The sequence below is a fragment of the Manis javanica genome, chromosome 8 (genome assembly GCF_040802235.1).
Source record: "Manis javanica isolate MJ-LG chromosome 8, MJ_LKY, whole genome shotgun sequence".
In the NCBI taxonomy this organism is placed as follows: domain Eukaryota; kingdom Metazoa; phylum Chordata; class Mammalia; order Pholidota; family Manidae; genus Manis; species Manis javanica.
Window position 1 is genome coordinate 66,845,686 of NC_133163.1, and position 20,167 is coordinate 66,865,852.

At 34.9% G+C, this 20,167-nt stretch overlaps 1 protein-coding gene across 11 annotated transcripts in view; it reads left to right on the forward strand.

The window, feature by feature from the left end:
• HECTD1 (HECT domain E3 ubiquitin protein ligase 1) overlaps positions 1–20,167 on the forward strand; it is a 127,250-nt gene that overhangs the window by 40,141 nt on the left and 66,942 nt on the right. For all 11 annotated transcript variants that reach the window (XM_036999303.2, XM_036999306.2, XM_036999304.2 and 8 more), the window contains exons 4-12: positions 114–341; positions 1,097–1,378; positions 1,474–1,744; positions 2,504–2,580; positions 2,664–2,762; positions 5,262–5,376; positions 5,957–6,131; positions 13,928–14,066; positions 14,248–14,418. In XM_036999303.2, coding sequence (XP_036855198.1) covers positions 114–341; positions 1,097–1,378; positions 1,474–1,744; positions 2,504–2,580; positions 2,664–2,762; positions 5,262–5,376; positions 5,957–6,131; positions 13,928–14,066; positions 14,248–14,418 — 1,557 coding nt within the window. The remainder of the gene's footprint in view (positions 1–113; positions 342–1,096; positions 1,379–1,473; positions 1,745–2,503; positions 2,581–2,663; positions 2,763–5,261; positions 5,377–5,956; positions 6,132–13,927; positions 14,067–14,247; positions 14,419–20,167) is intronic.

The window sequence follows — 20,167 nt, forward strand, 5'->3', positions numbered from 1 at the left end:
TTATTTTAGTAGCTCCTAATAAATTTGGAGAGTGCATTATGTTTTCTATGGTTCTAGAAAATTAAAATTGGACTTAACAGTATTCTTTTGTTAATTTTATTTTATAATTGCAGGTATTAGAATTGATATGCACTCGTGAGTCAGGAGCAGTCTTTGAGGCTGGTGGTTTGAATTGTGTGCTTACCTTCATTCGTGACAGTGGACACCTGGTTCATAAAGATACCTTGCACTCTGCCATGGCTGTGGTATCAAGGCTCTGTGGCAAAATGGAACCACAAGATTCTTCTTTAGAAATTTGTGTAGAATCTCTGTCTAGTTTATTAAAACATGAAGATCATCAGGTAAATTCCTGTTGTATCGTTTGTTTTCATAAAGTGTTTTTTTTTTATAGCAGCCCCTATTTATAATTATAATACACTGTAATGAACTTTTCACTAGGTGAAGTAGAGGTACTCTGTCTTTCATTTTGTATTTCTATATGGTAATCTTTTTTGTCTTGGCAGTGAAACCTTTTAAATTACTAAAGTTACATGTTTATTCTTAAGTTTAAATGTTTTGGAAATATATGACTTTTAAAGCAGTACTCATATTCAGTGTAATTTGTTGACTTAGTACAATTATGTTGACTTATGTTCTCACTGAAGTAAAAATACATAGTATTTAAAATCTTATCTCTGTATGTTGAGTATGTTGAATTAGCATACATTAGAAATTAAACGATTTTAATGTCTTTTACCATTCAGATGTTAATTATTTTCAGTTGATATACATAGATTATCTTGGCAAAGTCATACATAATAATATTAATATGTATTGAGCTTTCACTGTCCATCTGGGTTCTTTATATATATCATTGTATTTAGGCTCAAACTATTATTACTTTCATTTTATAGATTATGGAACTGAGGCCTTGAGCAGTTAAGTAACATCCTCAGATCATACACTCAGCAGAATGTGAAGTCAGGATTCAAATCTAGACAAACTGTATATGTTGTCTTTTTATTACATCTGTCTCTCTTTAGTCTCGTATTGAAATAAACAGTACTAGCCTTTTTTAGGTGATTTTTATCCATACGCATATTCTTTACACTTTTAGGTTTCAGATGGAGCTTTGCGGTGTTTTGCATCACTAGCTGACCGATATACCCGTCGTGGTGTTGACCCAGCTCCATTAGCCAAGCATGGATTAACTGAGGAGCTCTTATCTCGAATGGCTGCTGCTGGTGGCACTGTATCAGGACCATCGTCAGCTTGCAAACCAGGTCGTAGCACCACAGGAGCACCTTCCACAGCTGCAGATTCCAAATTGAGTAACCAGGTGTCAACAATTGTAAGTCTGCTCTCAACACTTTGCAGAGGCTCTCCAGTAGTAACACACGTAAGAGCGTTTTTGAGTCTTTTATTAATCTTTCACAAAAAGTATGTTTGTACAGTGCAAATGTATTAAAAATTTTTCTCCTATTCTCTTTGTAGGATCTCCTGAGGTCAGAGCTTCCAGATTCAATCGAAAGTGCATTGCAGGGTGATGAAAGATGTGTGCTTGATACCATGCGTTTAGTTGACCTTCTCTTGGTGCTGTTATTTGAAGGACGAAAAGCTTTGCCAAAGTCTAGTGCTGGATCTACAGGCAGAATCCCAGGACTCCGGAGATTGGATAGTTCTGGGGAGCGCTCCCATCGGCAGCTTATAGACTGTATTCGAAGTAAAGATACTGATGCACTTATAGATGCAATTGACACAGGAGGTTGGAAGATATTTTTTAAAATATAAAAAAACTGTGACGTAAGGAATTATATAGGCAATTTCTAGCTTCCAGATTTTGGACAGTAGTTTTAGCATTTGTGCCAAGAACAGAATGGCCAGTGCCTTCTGTATCCTCTCCTCTTCCCATGTATATAATTATCAGCCTGGTAGATAATAAGACCTGAATAAATGCCTGTTGAATGTGTAAATGAAATTTGTCCATTTTATTGCCAGGAGGCGATCATGGCAATTCTAAGGTGAATTGCAGATTCATTTTAGGGCTGTTGTGCTCTTAAGACTAATGGAAACTGACATGAGTAAATTATAGTAATACATAGCAGATTGTTGTAGGCTGCTTCATGAGATGATGAGCAAATATAAACTGGTGAAAGGTCCTGCTGGGTCATCAGATTTACCTTTTGTATTCTTTTGATTATGGATGTGGATGCCTTTCTTTTCTATAGTTAAAACATGAGGCAACTAGTACCCTATTGAGTCAAGTCATATATTTAGTTTTGTCTTTTTCTGTTTTTTTAAGGCTTATAGCTTGTGATTCCTCAGTAGCTTTAAATTTTTGAATACTTTTTTCTTAGCTGAATCTACTTTGCTGATTATTTACTAATTTATAGTTGGCCTAAATGATTAAATTAGTTCTGTATTTAGTGATATTAATAACAATTTTTAAATAGTTCCTACTTTAGAAAGGTTTGTATAATTTTGTTGGCTTTTAAAAAGTTAATTTTTTCCTTTAAACTTCCAGCCTTTGAAGTAAATTTTATGGATGATGTGGGTCAGACTCTGTTAAACTGGGCCTCTGCTTTTGGAACTCAGGAAATGGTAAGCTGATGTATAAAAGCTAATGTTTTAAATCAGAGAAAAGTATTAATAAGGCAACTTTACGATTCTTCATCATTTTACAGGTAGAATTTCTTTGTGAAAGAGGTGCTGATGTTAATAGGGGGCAAAGGTCATCATCATTACATTATGCTGCATGTTTTGGAAGACCTCAAGTAGCAAAGGTAAAATCCAGCCTTTTAATTTATTAATTTAATCTTCAGCATTTACATCATTCCAGAATTAGAATGATATAAAAACAAAAGTCATGCTTCCATGCCATCTCCATTCCCTCATTTCCCCTTTGCCCACCAACCACAAGTAAGCACCTTTTTTTTAAATCTTTTCAATATTTCTTAATGTATTAATATATTTTAATATTAATGTATCTTAATACAAATGAAAGCAAAAATAAATATGTGTGCTTATTCCCTCCTTATACAAAATGTAACATGAATATATATGCTCTGTATTTTGCTTTCATACACTGATAACACTTACATATATATTTTGCTTTTTTCATTTAATAATATACATTAAAGACTTGTCCCTGCTAGTATTTGGAGAGCTTTTTCACATCTGTACACTTACCTTGTGTGGACGTTCTACAAATTTGTTCACCCAGTTACCTTTTGCTGAACAATTGGCGTTTCTTAATCTTGGCAGTGAGTAACTTTGTATGTATTTTGTTGTGTCTGTTTATCAGTAAAACAAACATTCTATTTGCAGAAGAATCATAGTGTCTTTGACTCTTAGATTAGCAAAGGACTTTATATAGTTCTTCTTACAGTTAAGAGAAATTGATGTCCTGAGAGGTGAAATTACTATGGTTGAACCACATGTATGATCTAGGTTAGAATCTTTATATTGTGAAGTAATTTGGCTTAGTGCAATGCTAGTCTGCTATGAAATCAGGCGTACCTGGATTCAAGTTTCAGCTCATTAACCAAAAAAATATGTGTGGCCTTGGGCAAGTTTCTTGAGTATGACTGCAATTTTATGAATAAAACATATACATTCCTACCATGATTACTGTGATAATTAGAAAAAAATACATTAAAAGCACCAGTAAAGTATAAAGTTGTTGGCACATCATAGGTACTCATATGGTAGTGGCTGTTACTGTCATTTTTACACTGAAAGAAAAGTTTTGTTAACAAGTTTCTAACCTGTGAAAGTGGTCGCTTCAAGCTCAAATTCTGTTACTTTGAATTGAGTAGGTTTTAGAGAGAGATGCTTTTTTAAGGGTGATAAAAATATTCATTAAGCCATTTTCTTTTGACCCATACTATTTTGCCCTTACGATTGGCTTAGTGAGAGAGAAGGGGCCAAATGAATTGTATCTTGATTATCTTGATTGTTAAGTCTATCTTGATTGTACATCAGTCCACAATGAGCTATGTGTAATCATAATGATAGACTAGGTAGTACTTATTGTGCACTTATTCTGGGCCAGGCAATGTCTAAGCTTTTAACATGTCTCATTTAATCTTCACAGGTTGTTCTGTTTTAACTGATTCTAACGTATACCTCTACATCAACCCCCCATATGCATTTTAACATCTCTTAAATAGGAAAATGTCTTATTGCTATTGGCCAGATAGAAATTGCAGCATAGTTATCATTAACCTGTCCATGCAACAAAAATTGTGAAGTGAAAAATCCTGTGTGATTGAGGAACACTCACACAAATGTTTCATCACTAATGTTCTTTGTGACACAGATGATAGCATTTGTATGTAAAAACACAAACACTGGTGACTTCAAATAAAAAAATAATTAGTTATGAATCATGCTCAGAATGTGAAGAAGTTACAGAAATACCTTACTGTTTCATTTGTATTTTTTTGCTGTTTGTCCATGTAATCTGTGAAAAAAACTATAAATTTAAAAAAGTTATCTCAAAAAGTTAAAAAAAAAATTCCAAGCAATGAGAAAGCATTACTGCAAAATTTAATTGGCATTATTTTTTCTTTCTTAGTGGTGGTTAATAATACATCTAATACTATGGCAGCCTATATTTGAATCCTGATTCACAATCATTTTGGTATAAACCCCAGAGGTTTTGAATTTTAGCCACTACTACACACTTTACTAATGTGTGTGTGTATTCACTTATTTGTCAGATACATCTATTCATTACATTATAACAAAGTTCAAAAAACTGCAGCTCTGAGGCTGCTAGGAAAAATGTGAGATGTGTTCTGTGTTCAAGAACTTATAGTCCGCAGAGTAGAGTCCAGTGTCCATTGAAAATTAGTGTGAATTATGAATTAGCATTTTAAGACCTAAATTTTGTAGTTCTTTCTAGAAGAATTGGTTTAACTTGGTAATTGGCAATATGTAGAAAGTAAGAAGATGATTGCAATGTCACAAGTTGATACTAGTAGCTCAAAGTAAAAAAATTCGGGTAAGGAGTTTGATGGAGAAGATGACAGGTTAAGATGTGAACATACTTAATTTGAGTTGTTAAAATCAAGTGAAATTATTCTGTTTTTTTTCAAGAAATAGACCACTTTTAAGGTGATATGTGCAAAGGCAGAGATTTTAAGTGTTACCTGCTTGATTAATTAATTTTGTAAGTTTGCAGTCTAAAGTATATGGGTGCACTCTAAATATTACAGAGTTGAATATTGAAGAAATAAGGTATTGTCATATCCAAATTAAATGGTCTTCTTTTCTAGACTCTGTTACGGCATGGTGCAAATCCAGATCTGAGAGATGAAGATGGGAAAACTCCATTAGATAAAGCTCGGGAAAGAGGCCATAGTGAAGTAGTAGCTATTCTTCAGTCTCCAGGTGAGTGGTAAAATCTTTCCTTTTAAGTCATCTGTTGTTACTTTTCAGTTTCACTTTCATAGATGTCGCTTTTTTAGACATATTAACATTATACAAATGAATTATTCCTATGAAGTCAAATAATTATATACATATACCCTTACAATTGATAAACCATTAACATTGTACTCTTACGTGTTCTTTGAAACTGCAGCTGCATGATTCCAGAATGACAAATAAAAAGTTTAAGAGGTGTGGGAATGTCATAAAGAATAGTTGGGTACTGTGTATGATAAAGTACTTTTACCATATTTTTAAGTTTTCACAGAATATATGAAAGCAGAGCCTCTCAGAAATAATTTTTGGAATGAAGTGGAATATCTAGAGTTATCTTCTAAATTGTAATTCAGCTTATTGGAGGTACTAATGTTCTTTAGTATTCTTGCCAAGTACCTTGAATAGATACAACATCCTAATTTCAGTTTAATTATTGTTAATTAGGAATAATTACATTTTGAAGTTGGGTACATCTTAATAGCTTTTTCATTGAAAGAAAAATTTTCAAAAAATACTTGTTTTATTGAACAATATCTGTCTGCAGGTGATTGGATGTGTCCAGTTAATAAAGGAGATGACAAGAAAAAGAAAGATACAAACAAAGATGAAGAAGAATGTAATGAGCCAAAAGGAGATCCAGAAATGGCACCCATATACTTGAAAAGGTTATTGCCAGTGTTTGCACAAACATTTCAACAAACTATGCTGCCTTCAATAAGGTAGTTATTCATAACATTTGTATTTGTATTTACTACTTAAATTATGCCAGTTATATAGTGTTACTTATCTTCCTTTTCCAGAAGGATTTGAGATTTATTTGAATATTAAAAAGGCAAAGAATAAAAATTAGATTGGAAATTAGATTGGAGAGTTAAATCTCAAGACTAGATTCCTAATAGATTCCTAATACTCTTTTTGTAGCTCTCTGAATATCACCGTGAGAGAAATTCTGGTTAAGTGAAGCAAATATTTATTCAGCTTTATGGAGGTCTTTTTGGTAGAGTCAGTGTGAGGTGACCATTGGAGGAGTTACCCAAAGGACTGAGACTTGGCTCTTGCTTACTCTACCCTTGCAGGCTGGTGAGGAAGACATGAGTCGTAATACAGAGTCATAAGTGAAAGCTTAGATATGTAATCAGAGTTCTCTGAGTATATATGTTATTTAACAACTAATTGAGCTGGACAAGTTGGAGAAGATTTTATACAGAAATGCAATTAAAATCAGGATTTAAAGGATACTTGGGAGTTTTCTAGGCAGACAAATTTGGAAGGATCATTGGGCAACAGTATATTCAAAGGCGTAGAGATAGAGTCACTTCATCCTGGTACAAGTTCTGGTGGGTCTTCCACAGAAGTCCATGGTCTGCCATTTGTATCCATCTGTTGCTAATACCTTGGTCAAAGGTACCATGGTCTGTAGTTTGTCTACTGCAGCTACCTCTTAACTAGTCTTTCTCCTCTTTTTCTCTCTTCAGTCTATTCCCACATATTAGACTGAATTATTTTTAAATCATAATTACATCACTTTCTGTTTTAAACTCTCTAATAACTTCCAGTTGACCTTAACTAAAACCTAATTCCTTAACTCTCATAACTTACATAAGTCGCGCTCAGCTCACTGACCTCATTTAGTACTATCTAACCCCTCACCCTTTACATTTACACTATAGCTTTCTTTCTGTTTTTGGAACACTCCAAGTACATCCTTATTTTACGGATTTTGCATTTAACTTCCCTTTGCTGGAAGCTTTCCCCAGGTCTTCTGAATGGTTGCTTCATATCATTCAGGTCTCAGTTAAAAAGTTACATCTCTTGATGTTTGTCCAGCTAGTTTAAGTTTACCCCAGAAAACTTACATGTTTTGCTGTCTTAAACAGAGCTTTTACTGTCTGAAATGTTGCTCTTCTTTGAGGTTTTTGTTTGTTTTATTGTCTGTCTCTCCTCTGTAGTAAGCTCCATGAGAGCTGGCCATGTGTACTGCTGTATTCCTACAAAGACAAGGAGGTGTAGAATAGGGCTTGATACTTAGTAGGTCCTCAGTAGATATTTACTGAATGATTAAATGAGTGTGTTTTGTTAGCAGTTGCATGATTTAGATATAAATGGAGTATGGGATATGTTTGTATAGCTCATTGAATAATGTTGAAAAGGTAGACAGAAACATTTTATGACCTGTGAAGGCCTTTGTGGTACATGATAATAAGTGTGCACTCTACCCCACAGTCAAAGGAGGATCATTAAAGACTTATGAGGAAATTTGTCACAGTCCAATCTGTAGTATAATTTATAAAGGCCACTTTGGCAGCCCAGTGGGAAAAAAGGACTGTAGGAGGGGAAGAATAACTTAAATTTAAAGATGCTTGCAGTGTGAACTTCAGACAGGTGCTGGGGAACCAGATTGGTGGGAACAAATTCAAGGGGTTGGGAGATGGGTAATATAGGGACTGATGACCCTGAGATATGTGGGGTAAAGAAAAGGAAGAGGGGAGGAGTGACTGGTGAATTGTTGGCTTAATGACTGACAATTTGGTATTGGTCATTTTAAATTTCGGAGGTATTTAGAACATGTAGTTTTGTAGGATTCAAGTGCTTTAATACCGTATTATGGGTCAGCATTGAAGTGCAGGCAGTTTGCTTTAGATAGTAGAAAAGTGACAGTAAAATAATTCAGTGTGAAGAGTTAAAAACTAAGTTTATTCTTCCCCAAATATAGCTACGGAGGTGTAGGTGTTAGTGGGGCCATGTTTTGTTTTGTTTTAAACAAAATATTTGAATCATCTTAAGAAATAAGAAGGTTCAATTTTGAACAAGATAATTTGAAAATTTTAGCGGACTAGCTGTTGTGCCAATATAAAAATCTTAAGATACAATTGCAATAGAATTGCTTTGTGGTAAGGCTATCAGAATATTATAAAGTATGTCACCCATGTAGAGTTCCCTTATTGGATGGTTATTTTCTATCATCCTTTTAAATGTTTGAAGATTGTCTAAACACAATTTTAGTTTTAGCACATTTGATGCTAAATATTTTCGGATAATAATTAGCAGACACATTTAATTGTGGCAAGTAAGATAGCATATGTCCTGAAGAGCTCAGACTCTGGAGACAGCTCAAAGTGGGCACAAACACAGTGAAGGAAACTATCAGCTAAACCAAAAAGCAATCTACCAAAGGGGAGAATATATTCACAAATGACATACCCAATAAGGGGTTGATATCCAAAATACATAAAGAACACTTAAAAGCCAACATCGGAAAAACAATTCATCTGATTAAAGATGGGCAGAAGAACAGAACAGATGTTTCCCCAAAGAAGACATGCAGATGGCCAACAGACACATGAAAAGATGCTTAATATCACTAATCATCAAGGAAACGCAAATCAAAACTACAGTGAGATACTACCTCATATCTGTCAGATTGGCTGTTATCAACAAGGCAGATAACAAGGGTTAGGAAGATCTGGAGAAAAGTGAATGCTCAATGCACTGTTGGTGGGAATGTAAACTGGTGCAGCCACTATGGAAAACAATATGGAGGTTCCTCCCCACCCCCAAAGAGCAGTACCATGTGATTCAGTAACTCCACTTCTGGGTATTTACTCAAAGAAAACGAAAACACTAGTTCAAAAAGATACATGCACCCCCATGTTTATTTACAATAGCTAAGATATGGAAGCACCCTAAGTGTCCATTGATAGATGGATAAAGATATATATATCTCTCTCTCACACACACACACACACACACACACACACACACACACACACACACACACACACACACACACACACACACACACACACACAGTGGAATACTACTCAGCCATAAAAAGAATCAAGTGTTGCCGTTTGTGACATTGATGGATGTAGGGGTATTATACTCTGTGAAATGAGTCAGACAGACAAAGACAAATAGCATATGATTTCACTTGTGAAATCTAAAATAAAAAACAAATGAACAAATAAACCAGAAATAGACTCATAAATACAAAGAAGTAAGTGAAAGATCCAGAGGGGTTGGAGGATGGGTGAAATAGGTGAAGATAGATTAAGAGGTTAAACTTCCAAGTATAAAATAAGTCACAGGGATGAAAGGTATAGCATGGAGAATATAGTCAATATATTAGAATAACATTGTATGGTGACAGGTGATAACTGCACTTATCATGGTGTGCATTTTGTAAAGTATATAAATCTTGAGTAACTATGTTTTACATCTGAAATTAATATTAATATCAACCAAACTTCAGTTTAAACATAAGTGGGTCCAAATGCCAGTGTTGCCATTTTCTAGACAGGTAGCCATGGGCAAGGTACTTAATCTCTTGAACTTAACTGGCTCATCTATATAATGGAGATAATTTGATTTTCTTTAGGTTTGAGAATAAAAATTAGGTATGTGTTAAGTGTTTTGCATGGTGCCTAAAATTTAGAGGTATTTGAAAAAAGTTCAATTTTTAAACATTATTTAGCAATATTAAAAACGGGGGAATAGGTTACAACCTAATTTTTTGTCATTTCAGTTTAAAATTTGATCACAGGAGTAAACATGTACTCTGACTAGACAGTTGAAGGAGGGTCTATATAAATGTGCTTCAGCTGTTATCTCTCAGTATCTGCTGTGCACAGTGTCTGTTCAGGAAATAAAATGCAGACAACAGGTCAGTGAAGGGTTCAAAACAGAGGATAGCAGTTTCAGTGTTACAATACTTTGTAAAAACCTAAAAACCTGATTATTCTCTCTGTAAGATATTTCTCCTCCAGTTTTATTGAGGTATAATTGATATATAACATGTACTGGTTTAAGGATATAACATAATGACTTTTGATATATGTATCTGTAAGATACTAGATTGAGAATTCACACTTTGTTTTTGAAGAAAGGTTACATAGAATTTTGAAGAGGGCTGGCAGGCATCTTTCGAGTTAGTGTCAATAGCTGGACAGAGATTGAATTCACTTTTTAGCAAAAGGAATCTTTGAGGATCCATTTCTTTTTTCTTTCCTAGATTTTTTTTTTAATGGAAGTGTTGTTGACATACAATCTTACATTGGTCTCAAGCATGCAACACAGTGGTTCACATTTTTTTTTAAGTCACAATTTGATTGAGATAAAAGTAGACTTGGTTTGGATAATAGGGAAAATTGTTCTAGAATATTAAATAATCTTAAGATATAAATTCTTCCAAAATTGATTTATAGACTATGTAGTTCTAAAGAAAATATGTACAGAATTTTATTTCAGAACATGACAGATCTTAAAGTTCATCTAAAGGAATAAACAGGTGAAATTATTAAAGAAAAATCTGAATTGCTAGTATAAATTTACAGCAATTAAATGTTGATGTGATGCAGTGAAAACATTTAATAAAAATATAGGTTTTTTTATAACTTTTGGAAAAATCTTTATGATAACTAGTATAAAAGTTTATAAGTCAGTGGGATAGACTAGCCCCCCAAAAAGAGCCAGTAATATTGTAGGAATTGAATGTATTATCATGGAGCTTTTGTGTATCATTTGAGAGAGGGAAGATTATTAAATTGTGTGAGAATACCTGCTTTTTGGTTTGATTTTTAAAAATCAGCTTAGTCCTTTACATGGTATATTTAAAAGAGATTCTAGAAGGATTTAAAATAAATTAAAAAAACAAACCTTAGGAAAACAAAAATATAGTGAATATTTATCAGAACTCAATAGGAAGAATGACTTTCAAAACTTGTCTGTTAGTCATGTCTGTTGGTTTAAATATATTTTATATAAAACATAAAACTATATACCAGAAACAGTGGTACCCACAGTCATGAAAATGCCTGAAATATAAACTTGTAATCCAATAAATATGCCAGCAGACTTGTATTCGTAAGCAAGTGTGGCCAACAGATAACTATATACAAAGAGCATGTAAACATTTTTGGTAAAAATATGTAAGAGCCAATTTAAATAAATTAGCCAGTGGCATGGTGCAGTGCTCAAAAGGAAACAACAAAAAACTAACATGGAAAAATGTATTCACTTATTAGTAAAAATCAGAACATTAAAAAAAATTGATGTCATTTTCACCCGTTAGACATTTAAGAAACTTAAAAAAATAAGTAACAATATATAGTGAATTAGTACATCCATATGTAATATTAATTTACACTAACAGCCCTTTTTCAACTTTACTGAGCTTTAATTGATATTTAAAATCATAGGATACAAAAAGTGTGTATTTTTGCGATTTGATAGATGCATATACATTGTGGAGGGATTCCCCTTTTTAACATACCAATCGCCTCATATTTATCTTTGTGTGTGTGTGTGCATATAGGAACATTTACCCTCTTGGCAAATTTCAGTTATACAATACAGTATTATCAATTGTGTTGCCACATTTTAGATTAGATCCTCAGCCCTTATTCATCTTACAGCTGAAAGTTTGCACACTTTGCTGACCACGCCCTAGTTCTTCCACTTGCAGCTCCGGCAACCATTTCTCTACTGTATTTATGAGTTTTTACTTTTTTTTTTAAGATTCCACATATAAGTGATACCATGCAGCATTTGTCTTTCTGTGGCTTATTTCACTTCATATAATCCTTCAAAGTCCATCCATGTTGTCACTTAATAGCCTTTTTAAAAATTAATTTGCCAAATATTGATTTGGTACTAATATACATTCAGTGCATATGAAAGTGTTTGGACCCCAAGATCCAAAACTCTCTTTACTGAAGAAATAAAAACGTTTACAGGGAGGGAGGGAGAAGAGGATTGGGTGGTATTATGATTAGTACACATGGTGTGAGGGGGATCATGGGGAAGACATTGTAGCACAGAGAGGACAAGTGGTGACTCTGTGGCATCTTGCTACACTGATGGCAGGGACTTCAGAGGGGTATGGGGGGGACTGGATAATATGGGTGAGTGGAGTAACCACATTGTTTTTCATGGGAAACCTTCATAAGAGTGTAATCAGTGATAGCTTAATAAAAATAAAACACTTGCACAAAAATAATGCTATTTATAAAAGCCTATAAGGTAAATACAGTTTCCTTTATATAATAAGGTTAAACAGGAGAATTTTATGTTATGAATATTATGTATAGTGTACTGGTCAAGAGATGAGTTTGAGTTTAGGATCTATAATTTTTTAGCCCTGTGACCTTAGTAGCCTTTCTTGCCTTTCTTTGTCTGAGTTTCTTCATCTGTAAAACTGACCTAATAAAGCCCACATCATAGAGTTTATTGTGTGGATTAAATTAGGTTTAATGTTTTTAAAATTAAAAAAAAAAGTGTTTCCTGGCTCATAATGACTCAGCATAGTAGTGACAGATCAGGTTAATAAACAAACAACATATAACGATTCTTAAGCTGTTTTAATTGAAATAAATAAAAAAGTACAACTATTATATATTATAAATACATACAAATTTGTAAATTTATACATTATAAATACTGGTTTTACAAGAAAATATAAATATTTATTAACAAAAGCTCTGAAAAACTCACCTCATTAGGACAGTTTGCTCTCTGTCTGCCCACCAACTTCTATATGTATTTGATTTTGTAATAAAATACATTTTAAGTTAAAGAACATATAGTTACGAATTTCAGCTTCAGAAAGTTATGAAATATATAGCATAGAGATCATGTGCTGTAAAAATACAGCCATGTCTGATGCCTCTCTCGAATTTAAGTAGTGATTTTTGCCTTTCCATCCTTGTAGGAGTCACCTCAAGGTAGGTAGTGATATCTACAGCTTGATGCTTAGAATATTGTAAGATGCTCAGAAAATGTATGTTAAATGGATTGTTAGTTTTTAGGTAGTAGATTAGTCTTTTAGTCATTATAATTTAAATGTATGTTAGTATGTGTGTATTTTTAAAGAAGTAAGTTGCTTGTTACAAAATTGAGGTTAGTTTGTGTGACTTTATTATTGCCTGTGTTTGAAACAAAGCAGTGGATGAACAGAACAGAAAGGAGGCATGCCAAGTTAACAGTGGGAATATTTAGGGGCATGGGATTATTAGGACCTTTTATTTTCATTTATATGAAAATATAGTGAACATGGTTTTTAATTTGACAAAGGACAAATTTGATTTCTATACAAACTACCAAGTGTTTTAAGTTGTTAAAGCTTTGTATTTTGGGCTGCAGGAAATTTCATGTTAGTTACAATTTATACCATTTATTTTATTGGTAATTACATTTTTTGATTTTCTAAAATTACCATGGCATGTTAATCATCATGCTTTTGGTTATATGAAAAAGGCAGTAGCACATTTAAGAAAATTATAAAGATAATTTGTTTTAGTGAGCTTATTATGTTAATAGAAAATAAATGAAATTATTGAAAAAATGAACATAAACTAGTGGTAGCATTGTCTTAATTGTATTCTTATAAGTGTACTTTTCAGCAGAATATATAAAACTTAACATTTGGTATTTTAGTTTTCATTAATGTATAGGTGCATTTTGTTTTATTTAGCTTTTTATAAGGCTTCTAAAATTCCTTTTTTTTTTACTTTTCAAGGAAAGCAAGTCTTGCCCTGATACGAAAAATGATTCATTTTTGCTCTGAAGCACTCTTAAAAGAAGTTTGTGATTCTGACGTTGGTCACAATTTGCCTACAATACTGGTAGAAATCACTGCAACTGTCCTTGACCAAGAGGTCAGCTTTTTATTTCATTGAACTCTTGTAGGTACTCCCTTTAGATAGTGGTCAGTAAAATAACTTCTGTCCTAATGTCGGCAAATCATTTTATCTGTGTAAACTATTGCGTTTGTCTACTTTAGGCGGCTAAACCTACTTTTATCATTTTCTCTTAATTTCTGTTCTTTTTTCCCCTTAGGATGATGATGATGGTCACTTGCTGGCTTTGCAGATCATAAGGGATTTAGTAGATAAAGGTGGTGATATTTTTCTGGATCAGTTAGCAAGACTTGGTGTAATTAGCAAAGTGTCAACTTTGGCAGGTCCATCCTCTGATGATGAGAATGAAGAAGAATCAAAGCCAGAAAAAGTGAGTGCTCTTAATTGTACTGGTGTCAGGAATAGGGTTGCCTTTGAGAATATCTCATTCTAATTTTTAATGGGTTTTGACAAGACAATGGCGATATGTAGAACTGTAATTTTAAAAAATTTAAAAATTTTGTCAATTTTCTTTAAAAAACATTGATAAAATTCAGAATTTATAGAAAACTTGCAAATAATATCAGAATATTCTCTATCTAAATTCACTAATTACTGACATTTTTATCCCTTATCGTTTGTTATTTGTACACTGTGTATTTGCACATGTGCATGTATGTATATACATTTATAAAATATTTCATAAGGAGAGCTGGTTACATATTGCCCCTTTTCACACCTGAAAACTTCACCAAAAACTAGGAAGTTCCTGAGAGCCTGCAATCATTTCTCAGCCTTTCTTTTTCTTTCATAACCTTGGCATTTTTGAAGAGGACAGACCATTTAATTTGGACAAGACCCTCTCTTTGCATTTGTGCCATTTTTTAATGATTAGGTTCAAATTGTGTTTTTTAGCAGGAAGATCCTAGAGGGGATGTTTTATCTCCTTAGAAGCACATGATACCTGTTTGTTTTCTGGTTGAATTTGTTAACTTGGATTATTTGATTATGTTTATCTGCTAGGTTTCTCTATTGTAAGGTTACTCTTTTTCCTTTTGTATTTGGGGAGATAATTTGACACTATGTAAAAATATTCTTCATTAAAATTTTACCCACTAGTTTCAGTATCTATCAGTAATTCTTGCCTTAGATTGCAAATTTAAAATACAGCTTATCTGTCTGTATTGATTGCCAGCAATGATTGAATCCTAACATGTAGTGAATGCCTCTTATATTTTAGTGACAGAGTAGTAATATTTTTGAGAGAATGGTAGAGTATGGGCTATAATTGTAGAATCCTGAGTGGGTGAGAGAGAGTGTGTGTGTGTGTTTGTGTGTGATTCCTAAATTACTGGGGGATTTAACAAAAACAAGAAACAAAAAAATAAGTGCTGAGTTTATCCTCCTGGAGTTCTTTCATTCAAGAAGTAGGTTACAGGTCCTAGCAAGTCTTTTTGTAGAACTTAGTAAGCAAATTCTAACATTTATATGAAAATGTTAAGGACCTTAAAATAACCAAAGCAACCTTGAAAGCAACAAAGTGGAAGGATATACACCAGCAGATTTCAAGTCTTGTTGTAAAGCTACAGTAATCAAGAAAGTGGTGGGGTGAAAAATAGGTGAATGATCCACATACTTATGGTCAATTGATTTTCAACCAGTGCTAAGGCAATTCAATCAGGAAAGCATGATCTTTTCAAAAACTGGTGCTTGAACAACTGGATAGGATATGGAAAAATGTGTGCAGCATATTAAAAAATTAACAGAAAATGAATCATAGACTGAAATGTATAAACTAAAATTATATAACTTCTAGAGGAAGAAGAAATCTTGGTGACTTCAAACTTGACAAAGATTTTTTTAACTAGAACATTGAAAGGCTATACTATAAAAAAACACAAAAGAGTAAATTATACTTGATCAAAATTAAGTTTTTTCTCTTAATAATAACATTGTTTAGAAAATGAAAAGATAAGCCAGAAAATTTGCTTACATTTTGTTTGTGTGAAAATACCTATATTTGGCCATCATTTTTGTTGGGTATTTTCAGTGCCTGGTAGGACTTTTGGCTGATCATTTTCTAGGACTCTAAGAGATGTTACATTGTCACCTGACATGCATAATCTCTGCTGAGAAATTTGCTTTATTTCTCATCTCAGTGTCTAAAGAATGTATCTCTTCTTCCAATGGCAGTTTTTAATATTTTATCATTAGTTTTTAGCAATTTGAATTTGATATGCTTTGCTGTGTTTGGGGTGTGTGTATGTGCATGCACACGTGTACATATACATGTGGGTGTCCATCCTTTCTGAGGATTAATTTTTTTGGACTGGGGATTTTCAGTTTTTTGTCAAATTAGAAAATTTTCAGCTGTTTGGAATACAAATGTTCTACTACCTTGTATGATTTCTGGGAATTATAGTTTTCCAATCACTCTTTGACTAACCTTATAGAATATCACTATGTATGTGACTGGTATAGTCTTCGTAGAGACTCATGGTGATCACTCTGCAGATTTCTAGAGAACTTTTTTGCTTGGCTCCCTAATCCTGAACTCATTTTCCACATATTCTGTTTGCCTTTGCCTCTTGATAACAGATCTCCATTTCCTCAGCTCATATTGCTGGATGCTGTGATCCCTCTTAAGACATTAGCCAGACAGTTGTTTCTAGGTCTAAAGGATTACCTTGCTTGTTGACATTTTCTGCGAGATCACAGACCTATGTTGCTTGTTGTGCAGTGTTTGAAAACATTTTTTCATATATTCTGTCTAGTTTTTAGTTCTTTTCAATGGATGGGCAAGGCTTAGTCCTTGTTAATGTATCATGGCTTAGAGCACAGGGACTTAACGTTTAGAGAAATTCATAATCCATATTTTACAGTCTTATATTAGTGTGATGAGGTAAGTCCTTCAGGGAAAAAAATCATGTAAAAAATACTTATGTTTTCTATGTATAACAACTCTTTATAAAGTTGAAAATTATTCAAACATGCATGGCATATACACATGTCCAGTTCATATATATGATGAATATTCTCAGTATTTAAATGTTGTCAGCAAAATGAAACAAATTAGGATTTGAGGCTAGGAAAACAGTGTTTATAAGTTGTTGTTTTTTTGTTTTAAGCATTCTGTAAGTGAAATATTTTTATGATTATAGGAATGATCCCAGTATATTTGATTGACTTGCTAAGGGTGAGGCCTTAACAATGCCTTACAAAGCATCTCTGGTGATTCTCTTCACCACTAGGTTTGGATACCATTTTGATCCAGTAAAAACTTGTATTTTTTAAGAATATAGGCATACCTTGGAGATATTGTAGGTTCAGATCACTGCAATAAAGTGAATATAGCAATAAAGTGAGTCAAGTGAATTTTTTGGTTTCCCAGTGCATATAAAAGTTATGTTTAAAAGATAGTCTTCTTGAGAAGGATTAATGATTGTGCATTGAGCATTGACCCCCCTATACAGAATTTTATTGTTGTTAACAACCATTTGATCAATAAATATGAGAGATGCCCTCTCAAAAAAAAAAAGAGACTGTGCTAATGTGATTGGCCTATGCCATTAAGGCTTGTCTGCTGAAGTAACAAATATTTGAGTGTAAATGTGTTTTTTCGCCATTCTTTCAGATGTGCAGTTGAATATATATTTTCTTTGATTAGTGAAAACTGAGTTAATCCCATAACAAAGCAACATTAAAAAGGAAACTTTTATTACATGAAAAAAAAAGATAGTCTACTAAGTTTGTGTAGATAGCATTATGTATAAAAACCAATGTATAGAGGAACACGGGAAGATGGCGGCATGAGTAGTTCAGAGGAAATCTCCTCCCCAAAACATATATATTTATGAAAATACAATAAATACAACTATTCCTAAAAGAGACACCAGTGGATACAGTACAACAGCCAGGCTACATCTACATCTGCGAGAACTCAACATCAGACGAAGGGGGTAAGATACAAGCCATGGCCAGGCGGGACTCGAATGCTCCCCCACCACAAAACCCGGCGGGAAGAAAGGAGTCGGAATGGGGAGGGAGTGAAAGCCCAGGACTGCTAAACAACCAGCTCTAGAAATGCGCACCCAGAACGCAGACACAAGGTGCACGGGGTGCTGGATATTAGAGAAACGGCAAAGCAAAACCTCTGGGCAGTTCCCTGCAACTGGTGCCCGTGAGACAAAAGAAAAGTGAGTGCTTTCTGCAAGTCTTAAAGAGACAGGGACCCCATAGCTGGACGAAGTTGTCCTGGCACAATTAGCCAGCAGCTGGGAATCCTGGAGAAACTTGGGCACCCTAAACCCCGGGGAGGCAGTGCAGCTCTGAAGCTCCTCACGGCACTAAGCAGACTGCCAGTTGTTCCTCCAACCATTGTGGACCCCGACACACTGGCCCAGTAGGGGGAGAGTGGCAGCGCGTGCCAGGGACAATGGCGCCAGAAGGGACAGGGAGCAGATCTGTGTGCCAGCGGCACCAGAGGAGACCAGGAGAGGCTTGTGTGAGCCTGCACCGGTGTGACTGAACAGCCCGGGCGTGGCTCACGTGCACTGGCAGCAGTGGAGCCAGAGGAGCCTGGTAGAGGCCCGTGCACACGTGCAATGGAGCCGGAGGGAGCAGGCGCGCTCCCAGCAGCTGACTGGAATCCCAGCCCACGGCACAGGTGCCCGGGCCAGACCCAAAGGCTGCTGCTGCCACAGAGCTGGCCGTCAGGGGCGCTGCTAGCACGGAGGAGTGCACCTGGCGTGCCTGTCACTCCCCGCAGGGCTCCGTGCTGCTCTGATGGAGACCCCGCCCACAGCAGTTTAGGGGATCTACCTGGTGGCTGCTCCAGGAGAGCGGGTAACCATCACAGGCAGCAGAGAAGGGCAAGGCATCCAGTAAGCAGGAAAGGACTTTCTTCTCCCAGCTGACACAACTGCAACCTGCCTCCAGCCACCGCTATAACCATGAAAAGGCAAAAAAATTGAGTCTAGTCCAAGATAGTTCAAACAACATCTGAGAAAGGATCTGCAGAGGCAGACCTAACCAGTCTCCCTGAAAAAGAATTAAAAATAAAAATCATAAACATGCTGACAGAGCTGCAGAGAAATATACAAGAGCTAAGGGATGAAGTCTGGAGGGATATTACAGACGTCCTGATGGAGATTACAGAAGTGAAACAAACTCTGGAAGGATTTATAAGTAGAATGGATAAGATGCAAGAGGCCATTGATGGAATAGAAACCAGAGAACAGGAACGCATAGAAGCTGATGCAGAGAGAGATAAAAGGATCTCCAGGAATGAAACAATATTAAGAGAACTGTGTGACCAATCCAAAAGGAACAATATGCACAATATAGGGGTACCAGATGAAGAAGAGAGAAAAAAAGGGATAGATAGTGTCTTTGAAGAAATAATTGCTGAAAACTTCCCCAAGCTGGGGGAGAAAATAGTTTCTCAGACCACAGAAGCACACAGAACTCCCAACAGAAGGGACCCAAAGAGGACAACACCAAGACACATAATAATTAAAATGGCAAAGATCCAGGACAAGGACAGAGTATTAAAGGCAGCCAGAGAGAGAAAAAAGGTCACCTACAAAGGAAAACCCATCAGGCTATCATCAGACTTCTCAACAGAAACCTTACAGGCCAGAAGAGAATGGTATGGTATATTTAATGGAATGAAACAGAAGGGCCTTGAACCAAGGATACTGTATCCAGCACGATTATCATTTAAATATGAAGGAGGGATTAAACAATTCCCACATAAGCAAAAGTTGAGGGAATTTGCCTCCCACAAACCACCTCTACAGGGTATCTTAGAGGGACTGCTCTAGATGGGAGCACGCCTAAAAAGAGCACAGAACAAAACACCCAACATATAAAGAATGGAGGAGGAAAAAGAAGGGAAAGAAATAATCATCAGACTGTGTTTATAACACCTCAATAAGCAAGTTAAGTCAGACAGTAAGGTAGTAAACAAGCAAACCTTGAACCTTTGGTAACCATGAATCTAAAGCCTGCAATGGCAATAAGTACATATATTTCAATAATCACCCTAAATGTAAATGGACTGAATGCACTAATCAAAAGACACAGAGTAATAGAATGGATAAAAAAGCAAGACGCATCCATATGCTGCTTACAAGAGA